This window comes from Ceratotherium simum, chromosome 34 (assembly GCF_057802395.1).
Source record: "Ceratotherium simum simum isolate JZ-2026a chromosome 34, ASM5780239v1, whole genome shotgun sequence".
Classification (NCBI taxonomy): Eukaryota; Metazoa; Chordata; class Mammalia; order Perissodactyla; family Rhinocerotidae; genus Ceratotherium; species Ceratotherium simum.
The window spans coordinates 6,668,031-6,680,462 of record NC_141933.1 but is presented as its reverse complement, the minus strand read 5'-3'; the positions used below and the strand labels follow the sequence as shown (position 1 = coordinate 6,680,462).

Genomic DNA, 12,432 nt, shown 5'->3' with positions numbered 1-12,432 from the left:
TACCCTGCCCATGCAGGAACCGACCAGCTTCCAGCGCTGGAATCGTGGCTGCTCCAGGAGGGGAGCAGGGCAGCTGAGAAACAGCTCACGGGAGACAACATGTAGCAGGTTAGGAAAGGGGCAAGCGTGCATCTCATACAAGCATGCAGTGCCATGGGACTAATGGAGTAAAGTCGTTCGGAGCCAGAGTGGATGGTAAATGCCGACTGAGGTGCTGGAGTTGGAATAACCTAGGAGGAGGCCTTGCCGGCAGTTCTTGCGCCGGGCGGTCTCCAAGCCCTCTGGATATCCCAGCCACAGAAACACCTTACACCGCCAGGTCCTGACCACCCGAAAGGGCTTCGTTCTCCCTCTGCCAGTGTTCTGGTCATCACCGCCAACCGTGTCCCCCTCACACACACACTGTGAATTTGCATAAAGGAGAGCTAGCTACCAAAGAAGCGAGAAGCAGCCCACCCGGCTCCAGAGGGAGCCCTAGCAAGCTCCCAAGAGGAAGCCGGGCGCTCGCACACCCCGGTGGAGACCGCCGAGCGTGTCCTCAGCACCTGGACCGGCGCCGGTCGGTCCGCCGAGGAGCCTCCGCTACGCGAACAGCCGGCGCTGTCAGACACGCTCCGAGCCCAGCCGACCCGATCCCTTAACGCGTTTGTCAGCCCCAACTCTTCCAGACTCTTCTCTCAGCTCTGGAAAGGCCCAAGTCTCCCAAGCCTCGACCCCCCACCGCCGGCACGCCGGTACCTGGGTGGCTGGCACATGACTCTCTCCATCCTGTCCCCGGGACCGGGCGGGAGCGAGGGCCAGGCGCCGCATCCTCCCTCCCCGGCTCCACTGTTCGGCCTCGGCCCCGGCCCCGACCCTGACCCCGACCCAGCCGCCCGCACGCGGCTGCACAAAGCGCGCCGCCTCGCCGGCCCGGACAAAGCGGCCCGGGCACCGGCACCTACCTCGGTGCGGAGCGCCGGCCCGGCAGGCGGGATCGCGGCGAGCGGGGGCGCACCGGTCGTCGCCGCGCCCGCAGCCCCGCCGCGAGGGGCGGTTGCGGGCGGCGGCGGGTGGCCCGGAGGCGGCCGGGCGCACGGCGGGCGGCAGGCGGCGGGCGGGCGCTGTCACGGGGCGCGAGCGGCGCGGGGGCGCGCGGGACCGGCGGCGGCGGGGCGCGTGGCGGCGCGCGGGCGCGAGCGGCGGGACTGCGGCGCCTCGGAAGGAGGACAATAGCCTCCCCCTGCCGCAGGCCGCCGGCTCCCGCGGGAGGTCCGGGACCATCTGGAGCCCGCGGCCCCGCGGGGGTCGGGGCGGGGCCCGAGTCACCCCCTCCCCGCCCGGCACCATGGCAACCGCGGCCCCTCTCGGTTCTCCGAACAGCCCCCCGGCCCGGGGTCGCTGACCTTCCCTGGGGCGAACGCGGAGGCGGCTCCGTTGCCGGCTCCCGACCGCCCCCCACCTTCCCTGCGGGTGCCCCCGCTAACCCCGCCTTCCGGTCCTCGCCGGCCCCGGGTCACTCCCGGGCCATCTGGGTACCCCCCACAGCTTGCCGGGCTCGGTCTTCTCAGTTTGCGTAGCCCACCTTTGTCCCTACTCCGCTCTTGCTCCAAAATCTGTATCCCCGGGACGCGAAATCCTTCCTTGAATGGCACTCACCGCCCGGAAGGTTTCCCAATATCCAGCCTCTGTTTTCCTTTTCAAATTTTCCTGTTTGGACACCTCCAGTCCATCTCCCTTTAATCATTTTTTTCATCCATCCCGTCTCTCTCGCGTCCTCCCTCAAGCAGGTAGGCCGGCTCTCTTTCCCGGAGCATCTCCATGGTACATGTGGTGGAGATTCGCCTTCTGGCAGATCAGATTCTCGGAACAGTCATCACTGCAGCTCTCTCGGCTCCTTCTCAGCTCCTCTCATTTATCAACCAGGAGAATTCCGGCCTACTCACTGCCTTAAGAGGGAGTGGGGGTGGGGTGGACATTTCTAGGCCTGGCACAGCTGGGTTTCTCCTTGGTTTGGTAGCGTCTGAGTGGTCTAAGGTCTAAGGTCATTAACCACGGTGAACTGCTATCTGCTTAGGAGAGGAAAGAATTATGCCCAAATAATAACAAAGTTATAGAGTGCCAGGTGGGTGCTAAAAGTGCATGATCTCCTGTGACCCGCACCCCTCACTCCAGCTCTAAGAGGTAGGTACTGTTCTTCCAGACTAGGAAGCTAAGCTCAGAAATGAACTAGTAATAATAGAGTGGGCTTTGTACAGAGCAGTCTGAATTTAACCATTAGGTTATTCTGCCCTTGACGATGTGGGCCTCTTTTTACCTGAGAAATGCCTGAAATGGCCAAGTACGGGCAATGTGAAGAATGGGCTTTGTGTGAATTATTGGGCTTAAAGTTTTATGTATTTACAGGTAATCAAATTTTAGGATTTTGCTCCTTTCTGAAAAGGTATGCATACTGAAACTAATATATAAGCAATTGAAGTACTTTCCAGATATGATTTTGGCAAGGTGAAAGCACTTGTGTTAAACCCATTTGAAAACATTTTCAAGGTAAAAAAAAAAGTCCTGCTACCACTCCTAACTCGTTGTGTCATCTCAGTTTTCCTGGCCTCAGTTTTCCTAGTCTATGAAATGGGTTGGGAGAGGGGGTGGGGAGTTGCACTAAAAGATGACCTAGAAGTTCTTTTCTAGCTCTGATAGTCTGATTCCATCACTAAACTGGAACAGTGATTCTGTCACCAGACTGGAACTTGGCCTTCTAGGGTACACTTCACCATTAGCTGTAATTCAGGCTATTTATTACTTATTCTTTAACAGTCATTCCTTCAGGCAACAGAATCAAAGTGAGGGCATAAGCTGTAACTGTTCCCAGAGGTAGTAGTGAGTGTGTTCAGGGGTAAAGGGGACACCAAGGTATGTACACCAAGGAGACTTGGTCAAGGATGTTAAAGCTGATGGGATGAGAAACAGCCAACTAGCTGCTGCTGTACTGGTTATGGGAACCGAGGGTCTCCACAACCGCCTATTGGACTGTGATCCAATTAGAAGACAAGCATATTAAGTCTATGACTAGCATAATAATAATATATTTTGTATAGTGATTTCCCATTTTCAACATTTCATAATCCTTTTAAAATCGTCATAAGGTAAACATTATCATTCTCATTTTATCGATGAGTGAACTGATGTTCAGACACCTAAGTGAATGCCCAAGTTCACAGAGTTAGTTCATAGTAGAGACACCAGGACTTCTGATTCCTAATATGTTCTTTCCCCTCTGCTAGAGAGGGAATACAGCCGAGTGGATAAAGGCTTCTGTTTTGGAGTCAGACCCCTTGGTTTAAAACCTAGTTTTGCCACCTACTATCTGTTGACCTTGGCTAAGTTCCTTCACCTCCGAAGAATTCAGTTTCCTCATCTTAAAATGTATCATAATGTGGGGACCGAATGAGTTATTGCAGGTGAAGTACTAGAACAGTGCCTGGCACATAGTAACACTCCACCAGTGTCAGCCATTATTATTTTACCATATTATCATTTTACCGTACTGTTTCCCAATTTGGGAAGGAAGCATGCTCAATAAAGAGAACACTGAGATCCCTTGTCTCAGCTCTGTTACCGAGTTGCTTTGGAAACTTGTTATTTTGCTCCGTAGTGCGTCAGTACAGTCGATGATGAAGAAAACGTCTGCTTCCTTTTTACATAAGTTACAAAAGTGAATGGAATGATGTTCCCAAGTATGCTGAGCTTCTCAGAGAATCCAGATTTGCTGCCTACGTTACCAAGATTCACAGAAAGGTCTTTGTAGGACTTCCAGCCACCAAACCTACAGATGTAGCTGAATTCTCAGCTCTCATTCCTATACCATGGAAGAGCTGTCCCTCCTTCTGTCTGAGACTGATTCTTCTGGCTCCTGCCCTAAGTGCCATCTCCTCCCGCAGCCTCATGGCTCACACTCCTTCTGGTGAGCTCCCTCTCTTCTGGCTCCTTCCCATCAGCATTTAAACATGCTCAAGTATCTGCTAGCTTAAAAAATAAGTGAGAAACCCTGATCCTCCTCCATGTCTTGCTCATAATCTTTATGATCACAATCTTCTTGAGTCACTTGAACTCATTGGCTCTACTTCCTCACCTCTCATTCAATCAAACATTCATTCAAAACCATCCGGCTTATGTGCCAGGCACCACGCTGGACCTGGGGATCTAATGATGAGTAAAATGGACACAGTCTCTATCCCTTTGGAGCTTACAGTCTGGTGGGGTTGACAGACATTAATAAAATAACCCCTCAGATAGATAATCAGAAAGTATAAGGAATGAAAAGTTCAGGATACTATGTGAGAGTTTAACAGAGTCATAACCTGGTTAGGGAGTTGGCGGGTCAAGGGAGACCTCCCTCAGATAATTTGAGCAGAGATCAGAGATATGAGAAGCATTAACCAGGCAGAGAATGGGGTATAACAACAGCAGTTACTACCATTAATTGAGGACTATATTTCTTGCACTTTACACGTATTGTTTCATTTAATTCCTGTAACAGCTCTGAGAAGTAAGTATTAGCCCCATTTTACAGAAGAGGAAATGGAGGCCTTGAGAGATTAAGTGCCTTGTCCAGGGTCATTGAACCAGGCAGGGGTAGAGCTGGGATTTTAACCAAGACAGTTGGACATCTGAGCTATGTTCTTAGCTACAGAGACACAGAGCATGTGGATACCAGGCCTGATGCTGTAGGATGCATGGTGAAAGGCAGTGGGAGAGACAACAGAAGGCAAGAGGGAATGTATGGTGAATTCTAGCTGGGAAGATAGGCAAGGGCTAGGTCATGCAGGGCTTACTAGGTCATTTAAAATTTTTTGGTTTTCATCCTTAGAGCCCTGGGAGGCTATTGAAGGATTTAAAGCAAGGAAGTGAAGTGATCAACTTTGTATTTTAAAAAGATTACTCCAGCTGCTGTGCGGGGAATAAGTTGGAGAAGTGTGCAAGTTGATGTAACAAACCAGTTAGGAGGCTACTACTGTGGTTCAGGTGAGAGAGGAGATGGTAGCTTGAACTTGGATGTTGACAGTGGAGACAGAGGAACATATAGGAGAAAGAATTGACAAGATGTGGTGATGGGTTAGATACAGAGGGGGTGGTGAGGAAAAAGGGTTTGTCATGGACTGGGCAACTAGAAGAATGGAGTTACCATTTGCTGAGATGAGGCAAACTGGAGGAAGACCAGGTTTGGGTAGGGAGAGCGTTGGTCTTGGAAGCTGCTGGGTTTGAGATACCTTTGAATCAATCAAGTGGAGATATTGAGTGGTCAATTGTGTCTGGGTTTGGAGCTCAAAGAGGAGGTCTGGACTTAAAATATACATTTGGAAGACAAAAGTGTAGAGACAGATGGTAAGTGAAGGGGATAGATGAGCATCGATGCAATTGATTTAATCCAATACAACTTCTACTCCTCTAAAGCAGCTTTCGGCAAGGTCGTCAAAAATCCTATTGCTAAATACAGCGTCAATTTCCAATTGCTATCTTCCTGTTTCTCTTGGCAGCAATTGACTCTAATTATGCCCATCTTCTTGAAATTTTCTTCCATTGGTTTAGGGTTGCCACACTCTCCTGGTTTTCAACGCTTGTGGTCCCTCTTTTGTGTCTTTTGTCAGTTGGTTTTCTGCTTGTCACTTAATTTTGTTGCTGTTATTGTTGGTGGTGTTTTGTTCTAGGCCCTTTTCTCATTCTATGCATTCTGCCTGGGCTGCCTTATCTATCACACTGCAGCTAGAGTAGTCTTTTTAATGCAAAAATCTGACAGATCACTCCTCTGCTGAAAACCCTTCAGTGGCTCCCCAGTGCCTTTGGGATAAAGTCCAAAGTTCTTAACAGAGTTTATACGCCCTGCTTACCTCCTTACCAGCCTCATATCTCACCACTCCTCATTGACACTCTATGTCCTAGACATAAGGAACCTGTTGGAGTTTTTCCAATGTTTGTGGGATTTTGAACATGCTTTTCCCTCTGGCTGGAAACTCTTCCTTTTCCATTCACCTAGGTCTCAATTGAGGTGTCACTTCCTCCAGAAAGCCTTCCTTGGGCTCCAACTCTGGGACAGGGGCCTTCTGACAGCCGTACTCCATACCGGATCATCACTGGCCATTGGTTGTGTTCCCTCTTACAGCGTGAGCTTCGTGAGGGAAGAGAATACATCCATTTCACAGTTGTATCCCCAGCACAGCAGACACATAGATATCTGTGCAATAAATTAATGAATGACAGAAAAGACCTTGGGGAAGAAGCTGATTCCTTGTTATGAATAGATGAAACTAGATGTTTTTATATCAAAGACTGCATTTTCCATTTCTTTTACCCCTAATCTACACCCCATCACTAAGCAGCAGCAAGCACTTTCTAGATGCACTGCCTTCTGCATAAGGATGATACAGAAAAATCACAGTCAAATTCTTGGTTTTTGAACTCTTAACTAGACCTTTTAAAATCGATTGCACAGAAGATATTCTTGAAAGTTCCAGTTTTTAAATGGTTAAAGCCAGGTTCTTGAGAGGGATTTTTTTCCTTCAGAAGCTTCCCTTTAAATATCAAGAGACAGAACCTGAAAGACGTAAAGCTCAAAGTTTATGCCATCAACTGTAGAATTGGGAAGAACATGTGAGTTTCCCCTCCACACAGAAAATATAATAGTTTTTGAGCTTGGAGCAGAACTGAAATGGACTGGAAAAGGAGAACAAGAGAGGTTAGATGCAACTGTTTTCTGTCCCCACCAGCAAACAATAGTAGACAGAAGGGGCTTATGCTTTGTTTCACTCCTGGAACTCTGAGAAGACACAGCCTTTCAAAGTACCCTGTGCACAAAGTAGAAGTGGCATTGTCACCTGTGTAGGCAAAGCAGGTCTGAGATAAATTCCAGCTCCTCATCACCCCCAGCCTTCTCACTCCCTAAGCCCAAGTCTCTCTGGCTCCTTTACATTTGGAGGAAATCTGAAAAGTTCCTTGGTGTCCAGCCCCTGAGAAGAGTGTGAGGGTGAGCTGAGAACTGGGTACCAGTGGGGATTGCTGTGAAGTGGGGAGCGAGAACCCCATAGTAGAGGATGAGGGGTGCATGATCCATGCCACGGACCAGAAGGAGATGTAGTAGTACCAGGAAGAGCTGAGGTGGGAGCCACTGAGCTCCCCATGAAGCAATCACTGTGCTTTGTCTATATCAAGACCACAGGTTCCACCGCCAGGGAACGCTGCAGCAGATGCAGTGATGGTAGAGCCCAATGGCCAAGACCAAGTGAAGGAAGCTACACTTGATCAGTTAGGCAAGAGAGACAGAAGATGGCACTTGGCCTTGAAGCCCCTTCCCTGATGTCAGAATGATACATAAACCCCACACTAGAACATTGTGAGGAGAAGGGGACTGGGAGGAGAATCCTAAAAGACTGAGTTTAAAACTTGAAATGACTGAGTTGTCTTGAGTTGGTGAGATTTATTATTTTTCAGCTATTAGTAGAAATGCGGGCTGAAGAGCTACATTGAGAAATAAAGAGAATTACATATTTCCTCATCTGAGTCTATGACTTGAGATTGTAAACAAGCCTGCTGTACAAGTAAAGGTCAGAGAGGTGGGCTTGCAAGGGGCACTCCTGTGCCTTACAAGGACTGACCTGATTTCCTGAGACTAGTGTGGACCAGGAGGCCAGTGTCACACCAGCTCGGGACATGATTTGCAAAGAAAGATAATGTATTTGAAAGCAAAAGTCTGTAGATGAACCAAGATCAAGTCTCAAGTTAAATGGGGCATTCTGACGGTGGGGTGAATGGAGGAGGGGCCTGGAGAACAGAAGGGTCCTACCTGGAGCTCCCTTACACAGTGTAGAAAAGTCTAGAGTTCTAGGAGCCTCGAGGGATGTGTTCTGAGCTGAGCAATGTTGTGAGTGTGTGCTGTTGTTGACTAAACTGGAGAAACTGGAACTGATTTGAGGACATAGAAATGTTACATCCATTTATCTTTGTCCAGTTTGGATTCAAAACAGCACTTATTTATGGACCATATCTCCGAAACTATTTTTAACTTGCAAACTTAAACATCATTAAAAACTGGGCCTAAAAACACATTTGAATGATTCTAACCCATCTAGGAGCAGGCTATGATCAATCATGATCCTCAATACTTTTGATTTTACCTGTCAATAATGAACTACTTCTTTCTTCTAAGCAGCTTATGCCACAAACCCTGGGGAACACACAGACCCCTTAAAAAAGTGACTGATCATACCCATACACCTGAAACAAATTTTGGCAGCATCTGCTTGATACTAATAGCTGAAGGGAAGTCTTTGGGGTTCCTTGATCAAATTGCACTGGGAAATGTGAGTTGTGCTGGGCAATTACAGTGCCAGAACCCAAAAAGACTGGATTCTGTGTACATCTTTGAAGCTGTAGAAATCTTAGGTCAGTTTTCTGTATCGTAGCCTAATTTACTTGTGCTGTGGCACACAGCTAGGAGCAAGTCATTTCAACTATTATTGGCATCTGAAGCTTCTTGTTAGTTAAGACACAAGATTCTGGAGTCTTGTGACCTTGTTGGAATTCTGGTCCAACACTTTCTAATTGTGTCAACTTGGACAAGTTATTTAACTTCTCTTAGTCTCGGTCTCCTCATCTGTAAAGAGGGGATAATTTTAAGGGCAAGTTGTGGTGAGAAATTAAATAATGCATGTCAGGTGCATGACACCTGGTGCCAGATAAGGATTCAATAAATGTTAGGTATTGCTATTATTATTATTTTACTTGTTTTGTATATAGGCAAATCTTTTTTTTTTTTTGGTGAGGAAGATTTGCCCTGAGCTAACATCTATTGCCAATCTTCCTCTTTTTCTGCTTGAGGAAGATTGTCCTTGAGCTAACATCTGTGCCAGTCTTCCTCTATTTTGTATGTGGGTCGCTGCCACAGCATGGCTGATGGGTGGTGTAGGTCCGTTCCTGGGATCCGAACCCACGAACCCAGGCCCCTGAAGCTGAGCGCACCAAACCTAACCACTACGCCATGGGGCCTGCCCCTGGCAAATCTTCCCTTAAGTAAAACATAATGTATGAAAATCTAGATTTGCATAAAAGGCTAACTGGGTGAGGGTGAGGCTATTTGCATTACAAAAGGATTCTTCAGTTTATAAAAGAACTGATAACAGGATTTCTTTTAGACAGACAACTTCCCAGTATGTCTAAAATGATTTGATTCACATAAAACTGGGTTTATACAATTTTTTAGGAACACAGCTAGTGTACAAAGCACAAGATATCTGTAATACAGTCATTCAGGCCAGGTCTGAACCACTGTGACAAGTGAACAATAACAATCCTGGGTATTCCCCACTCCCCTTTACAAAGGGATTAGATGAATTCTGTGTGGTTTCAAAGGGCAGAGCTGGAACCAGTGGGTGGAAGACACAGTGGGGCAGATTTCAGTTTAATATAATGAAAAACTACCAAACCACTGCTGTCCAAAACTGGAATGGGTTGCCTCTGAGGTGGCAAATTTCCTAACATGAGATATTCAAGTAAAAGCTAGATATCAACTGGTCAGGACTGTTACAACGACTATTGCATGAAATAGGGAGGTAAATTAGGGCAGTGTTTCCCAACCCTAAATATGTGAAATACACTATGCAAACTAGATCAGTTCTCTATCTTGTATACCAGGAACAGGCTGAGAAAGGAGGTAGAGAGAGGCTATTCAGGAGGAGGGGGTGGGGAGAAAGGAAATGAATTGGAAAAAATATTGCTTCTCTGATTGGGAAATACTAGATTAAATGACTTCAAAGATTTCTTCTAACTTAGAGACTATAAAACTATCAAATTGTTTCACAGATGTTATTTTAACTATATTCCCGGGAGAATTTTCCTATTTTAGTTGCAGAAAACTAGAACATAACACCTAAAGTAAGTGGTAAAATGGGAAAAGAATTCAGACATCCTGACCTTTTTAGACTTTTGATCCCACAGCCTCTTTTCAACCGGTGAGAATGAAAGTTGGGGAAACAGAAGATAGAAGTGGCCTAAAAGCTAAACAGATGAAAATCAAGTCAACTTCAGAGATCAGTGAAAAATCAGCTCAACTAAGGTTCCATATTACTAGTTTTAAAGACTTTGTACACCAGCACTCCTGGTAAAGTACTTCAGAGTACTGTGATCATACAAAGACTGAACCAAGACTGAACACGTGGAGCCAGCATCCTTGTAAATGGGCTTCCTAGAAGAAGAATTTCTGTCTCAGCCTACTTGTCTTTCAAATAGAGTTGATCCTCTGGCCTTTGGATCAATAGGTTTACTTGGCCATATGTGACCAGATTACACTGCTGTTTCCATTCCCAAGGCTTCTATGCCACAGAGAATACTTCTCTTTTGGTGGACATCAGCTGGCAGGACAAATGCAACTCTGCCTAGAGAGGAGGTAAAAAGCCAATTACAGAGAGCAGAACCACTTTGTGATATAGATTTTATTGGTTATCTATGAAGATGAGAAATTGGACACCAACAGAGAAGGAATGAAACCTCCTGTGCTGGCCCCAGAACCTGCTGTTAGATGAGAAATCAGAGACTGTGCAAAGGGTGATTGTCAGCCAGGAAAAACAGGAAGCTACCCAATATCATAGTCAGTCATTCTAAGAAGGAGAGGAAGAAAATATAGGAAATGGGGTTGAAGAAGAAAATACTCTAGTTATACAAAAGTTGATATTGTCTTGAGCGGACAATCTTTCCTTTGTCCATAAGTCTTAGAACGAGGAGGAACAAATGCTGTAGTCGTAGAAGTGGCACAAAAGTCAGCATTGCTATGGCCTTTAGTGCCCCCCCAACCTGACATTCCTCTGCAAGAACATCCCTGTCTGACCCCTGATAGGAAGGCATAGGGAGGTGAGTAGTGAAGCTGCCCCAGATTCTGTGCTCCAGGTGGAGAAGGCCTCAAGAAGGTGAAGGCATGAGCTAATCTGAGTTTCCTGGCCCCATTTCCAAGGATGTGATTAGTGGAGAGGCACCTGGGACCTGCTCCATTTCAGGAAACCCGGTTATGGGAACTGGTGGGGGACAGACTTGGCTCAGGACCCAAGAGAAGTAGTTAACCCTTTCCTATTGTCTGTACAGGAAACAGCCTCTTTTTAAGAGATTCCCAGGGGGAAAGAAACTCCTCAAATGGACTTGGTTTTGCCTCAGCCTCATAAGGGGGACCTCAGGGATATTTCCCACCTGAGTTCCTAGGGTCCATCTCTCTAGGGCCTTTGAATGCTCTAGGGGAGCCTGAGAACAAGGTAGCACCTAAGAAGTATCTAGGAATGACATACACAGACAGGGCACATTCAAAAAGAAAGACAGCTTAATAGTTCCTAAAATGACACTCCACTCAGCAGTGTTCCCTAGGATGTGCTGGTTCTACTGAAACCCTTGGGTTTGGGTTAGAATCAATCTGGGGTTCTCCGGGTGGGGTCTCTTCTGACCAGGCAGGGAATTTCTTCTCGGAATAAACAGGATGTCCAAAGTGGACATGAAACACTAATCCAAATCCTGAAGTGGGTGGAGGAATGCAAGCAGAATCAATGTGCCACTAAGTCTATGGACTGGGGAGAACTGGCCCTCTGAAGAGACTGCCAAGACCCTGAACACCAGGGCTGAAAATATCCAGAGCAGCATCCATAGGCTCCTTGGTTGACCTGGTTGACTATTGTGACCTGAACCTTGGACAGGTCATTTAATTTATTTGGGCCTCAAATTTCTTCCTCTATTGAAGATAATTGATAACTTCTATAGTCCTTTCTGGCTCTAACATTCTGTTGCTCTGAAGATGAGATCTGAGTAAAAACAGTTTTAATAATGTGGAGTCAGTCCAATAGTATATTAGTTCCTAGACCCCAAACAGGTTGGGGGCAAACATTGATGGGTGAGAGAAGGGCTGAGAGCGGTGGCTCATGCAAGTCTTCATTTGTGGGAGATGAGGGTATCTGAGTTCATCGGCTCTTAGCTTTTGCAAGGAGGGATTGGCTTTCTCATGGTAATGTTATGTCCCCATACTACAGACCCCTGAGACAAGCAGTTAGGTAGGTCACAGCCAGGTGGGAGATGAACTGGGTAGCTGTGGGAGAGTGTAAAGAGGGGTTAAGAGATTTTTGTTTCAGATTCTGGCTCTTCCATTTACAAACTCAGCATCATACAACCTCTTCTTGGAACCTCATCTTCACTTATAAAACTAAGATAACAACACCTTCCATACAAGGTTAGGAGGATTAGTTATGATAAATAAGAAAAAGTGAAGACCACTTAGCACAGAGTAGATACCCAACACATGTGAAGACTGCATCAAACCTGACTACTAGGGTTTATGCTGTGGAAGTCCTGATGTGGCAGGCCCTCACATCAAAGGCTCCCTTCCTCACTTCTGCCTACATCCAGAGGGAGGGCAGTTGTGTCCCTGGCTACTTCTGT

General features: G+C 46.8%; 1 protein-coding gene across 3 annotated transcripts in view; it reads right to left on the bottom strand.

Moving 5' to 3' along the window:
- Positions 1-1,826, bottom strand: part of SPTBN2 (spectrin beta, non-erythrocytic 2) — a 40,318-nt gene extending 38,492 nt beyond the window's left edge. The window contains exon 1 of one of the 3 annotated variants that reach the window (XM_014793047.2): positions 1,639-1,826. Coding sequence is in view for 1 of the 3 variants with exons in the window: in XM_087422587.1 (XP_087278713.1) it covers positions 739-755 (17 nt within the window). In the remaining 2 variants the exon portion in view is untranslated. Of the gene's footprint in view, positions 1-738; positions 757-944; positions 994-1,638 lie in introns of those variants that run through there. The other 2 variants (XM_087422588.1, XM_087422587.1) reach the window with 2 other exon arrangements.
- Between the last annotated feature and the right edge of the window lie 10,606 nt (positions 1,827-12,432).